Genomic DNA, 3,265 nt, shown 5'->3' on the forward strand with positions numbered 1-3,265 from the left:
ATATTTTCGGGGAAAATGCGACGCCCTGGGAGTTAATTATTGGAGGATTTCCTTCTCGGAAGAAACAAAATTCACAAAGAACAAACTCCCCGGGAGTATTCTGAATTGGATGGAATGGAAAACTAGTTAACTGGAAAAAACTTTCGATTGAAGAAAAGTCTCCATAAGCCATTATTAAATTAAAACCATCAATGAATATATTTTAAAAGAATAAATTACGAGAATATTAACAAATATGTATATATCTATAATTTACATGGCACTTATGTAAAAAAAATTTTATGCAAATTGTCGTATATGTATAAAAATATAAACAACATATGTGTGACTGTGGTAAAATAAAGAAATTTAACAAATACTATACCTCAGAGATAACAAAAAAAAAAAAAAATCCACATAATAAATACTATACGGGGTTATGTACATAATACACATTGTATACAAAATAATGCTGCATATAAAACGCATTTCTGGATCGCTTAGCATTCATTGTCCAAAATATGAAATCCGCCTCCTTACTACTTCTCACTGCGACCGTAGACTGCAACACTGTAAAAAAAAAAAAAGCGGAAACCAATGAAGAAAAAATACTTTATACGAATTTTAAATCTCTTTTTTTTATAAATCTAACCGATAAACGCAGGTATATTCTGCATGCCCATGATTGGACTTGAACTTGAAGCGCACGTAAAGATATTTATTTTCGCACTGCACAGCGAAATTTTGCGCTGGTGGTTGCTGATTTGCATACGTAAAATCGCCCATTTTGAATTCCTGCCAGGAAGTGGCCATGATGCCCTGTGAAAGTAAAATAAGATAGGTTAATGAGCATAATTTTCACTTTTTGTTGCATTCTTCTAGGCTGCAGCGATTGCTAATATAAGTTTAAAATTGCAAATTTTTTTTGCAGAAATTTTATTATTTTTTCTAGTTGTTTTAATTTTTTTTTTTGCAAATCACTTACATAAACCTCAAAGTCCTTTGGCGCACTGCTAGTATCATTGTTGGGCGCATTGCCTTTACATAGATGCTCCAACTCGAAACTCTCCACGTATATCTGCGCACAAGAAATATAATAGTCCATTTAATAATCTTATTCAAATAGAAATTCTAATTTTTCTCACTTACCGCCTGTGCCAGTTTGATGGTCACCACCGCCTGTGCCCGCTTGAAGGCGAAGCAATTACCCGGCTCCATTCCTGGCTTTAGCATATTTATTGGCGGATTTGCGCTATATTGCAGCCCTAGCACTGATCTCACCACATTGCCGCTATCAAGCGGCTCCGCCTTCACATCATACACCTTCGCACCCAACTCTTCCGCTGCGTAATTGACGCGCGCTCGCATTGATCGCTCCACTAACGCACCATCGCCGACGCCGCCGCCACCACCACCACCACCACCACCACCACCCTCGGCCATGGTCTGTGGCGCTGACAGCCGTACACCCGCACACTCAGTGAGTCGTAACTGCTTTTTCATCGCATACAAATCATCCCAAATACCGGCCAGTCGCTTCTTCAGAATACCGTCAACAATTTCATTCAGATGTTTTGTTTCACCTTGTCCCGGCGCAGCATGCAGCACAACGTGCTTATGGGGCGGCAAGTAGATGAAGTTCAAATAATGGAATAATAGAGAGAGGGAGCAGTTGATGGCGGTTGATTTCTTTACACATTACACACTCACCGCAATCTCATCTACATCCTCGCGCAGTCGGCCGAGTTTGCGTCTGTTCTCCAAATTGCTCGAGACCAGTATATAGATGAAGAAACCTATTAGCAATGTCGATATCAAATAGCAAATGCAAACTCGCGTGCGACTTGGTTCCATCGCCTGTGTATTCGCAGTAGAAAAACAACGAATTGTACGTTTTTGAAATTTACATTATTTCTTTGCTGCTAATCAAATTTTCAAAAAAAAAAAATTGACGGGTAAAATTTGATTAGTTTACGAGAGGGGGCATTCACAATTAGGATTTGGTCTTGGGCAATGTGCAGTAGGGTGAGTAANTTTGAAATTTACATTATTTCTTTGCTGCTAATCAAATTTTCAAAAAAAAAAAATTTACGGGTAAAATTTGATTAGTTTACGAGAGGGGGCATTCACAATGAGGATTTGGTCTTGGGCAATGTGCAGTAGGGTGAGTATAAATTTGCGATTGATTGTCGTTTTAAGTAAAAANCGTTTTTGAAATTTACATTATTTCTTTGCTGCTAATCAAATTTTCAAAAAAAAAAAATTGACGGGTAAAATTTGATTAGTTTACGAGAGGGGGCATTCACAATTAGGATTTGGTCTTGGGCAATGTGCAGTAGGGTGAGTAAAAATTTGCGATTGATTGTCGTTTTAAGTAAAAAAAAAATCGATAGACTGGAAAATTTAATTTTTAAATGTTTCTCGGGTTTTAAATTGTTCCAAAGTAAAATAACACATTTCTGAAATCGTTAAGTTTCTAATTCAATATATCGAACCGTGAGTGGAAGATGGACGTATGTATATCAGCGGCCAGTTCGAAAACGTCCTATCTCAAAAAACTTTTCAAAAACGCCCTATCTCAACTGAAAATATGTTGAGATTGGGTGTTTTTAATCGGCAGCTGAGATAGGGCGTTTTTTGAATCGAATTCTAAAACGGGGCGTCCTTGAAAAGTTTTCTGAGATAGGATNACTTTTCAAAAACGCCCTATCTCAACTGAAAATATGTTGAGATTGGGTGTTTTTGAATCGGCAGCTGAGATAGGGCGTTTTTTGAATCGAATTCTAAAACGGGGCGTCCTTGAAAAGTTTTCTGTGATAGGAAGTTTTCGAACTGGCTGCCGAGATAGGTCGATCTGCTACACAGGTGTCGATATGTACCTTTTCTCTAAATACAACAAGGGGGTCCATAGAGAGCGTCGTAAGATGGATGTGTTTGATGCTATGTTTATTTAATTTGGGCTGATCCTGGAGCCTGCCACAATATTTAGACCGGCGAAGTTACACCAGTTTATCGAGGCAATTCGTCTGGTGGGTGGCGGTTGGTCCCTGATGACAACATCCGAGCGGGAGGTAAAACGTGCCTATGCCATCTTCGCCTTGCGACGAGGTGAGGCTGTGATCAAGTAAATTGATGGCGTCTATAGGTGATAAATAGAGCGGTTTTTGGGGTCATAGTCTTCGGGTTGGAGAAACTTGTGCATATCTTGTCATATCTGAGTTGAACCGCGATAGGTAGCTATGAAAGTTGTATAGAGTCGATCCAAATGTCAGAACGCGGCTCGTTG

General features: G+C 38.9%; 1 protein-coding gene across 1 annotated transcript; it reads right to left on the minus strand.

The window, feature by feature from the left end:
• Positions 1 to 372: 372 nt before the first annotated feature.
• spag4 (sperm-associated antigen 4) lies at positions 373 to 1,936 on the minus strand. The gene is made up of 5 exons (XM_017635707.1): positions 1,690 to 1,936; positions 1,129 to 1,593; positions 965 to 1,057; positions 632 to 798; positions 373 to 549 (listed from the first exon to the last, which is right to left on the minus strand). Exons 1-5 carry the CDS (start codon positions 1,831 to 1,833, stop codon positions 519 to 521), a joined length of 900 nt encoding a protein of 299 aa, XP_017491196.1. The 5' UTR covers positions 1,834 to 1,936; the 3' UTR covers positions 373 to 518.
• Positions 1,937 to 3,265: the final 1,329 nt, after the last annotated feature.

The sequence above is a fragment of the Rhagoletis zephyria genome, unplaced genomic scaffold, assembly GCF_001687245.7.
Source record: "Rhagoletis zephyria isolate East Lansing unplaced genomic scaffold, Rhagoletis_zephyria_1.1 Rzeph_scaffold_16229, whole genome shotgun sequence".
NCBI lineage: Eukaryota > Metazoa > Arthropoda > Insecta > Diptera > Tephritidae > Rhagoletis > Rhagoletis zephyria.

Excerpts from the sequence above, each read along its gene's own strand:
- spag4 (XM_017635707.1), bottom strand. The coding sequence starts at position 1,833 with ATGGAACCAAGTCGCACGCGAGTTTGCATTTGCTATTTGATATCGACA. Across the intron at positions 1,594-1,689 it reads AGGATGTAGATGAGATTGCG|CACGTTGTGCTGCATGCTGC; the intron begins GTGAGTGTGTAA and ends CCGCCCCATAAG. Across the intron at positions 1,058-1,128 it reads CCATCAAACTGGCACAGGCG|ATATACGTGGAGAGTTTCGA; the intron begins GTAAGTGAGAAA and ends TCTTGTGCGCAG.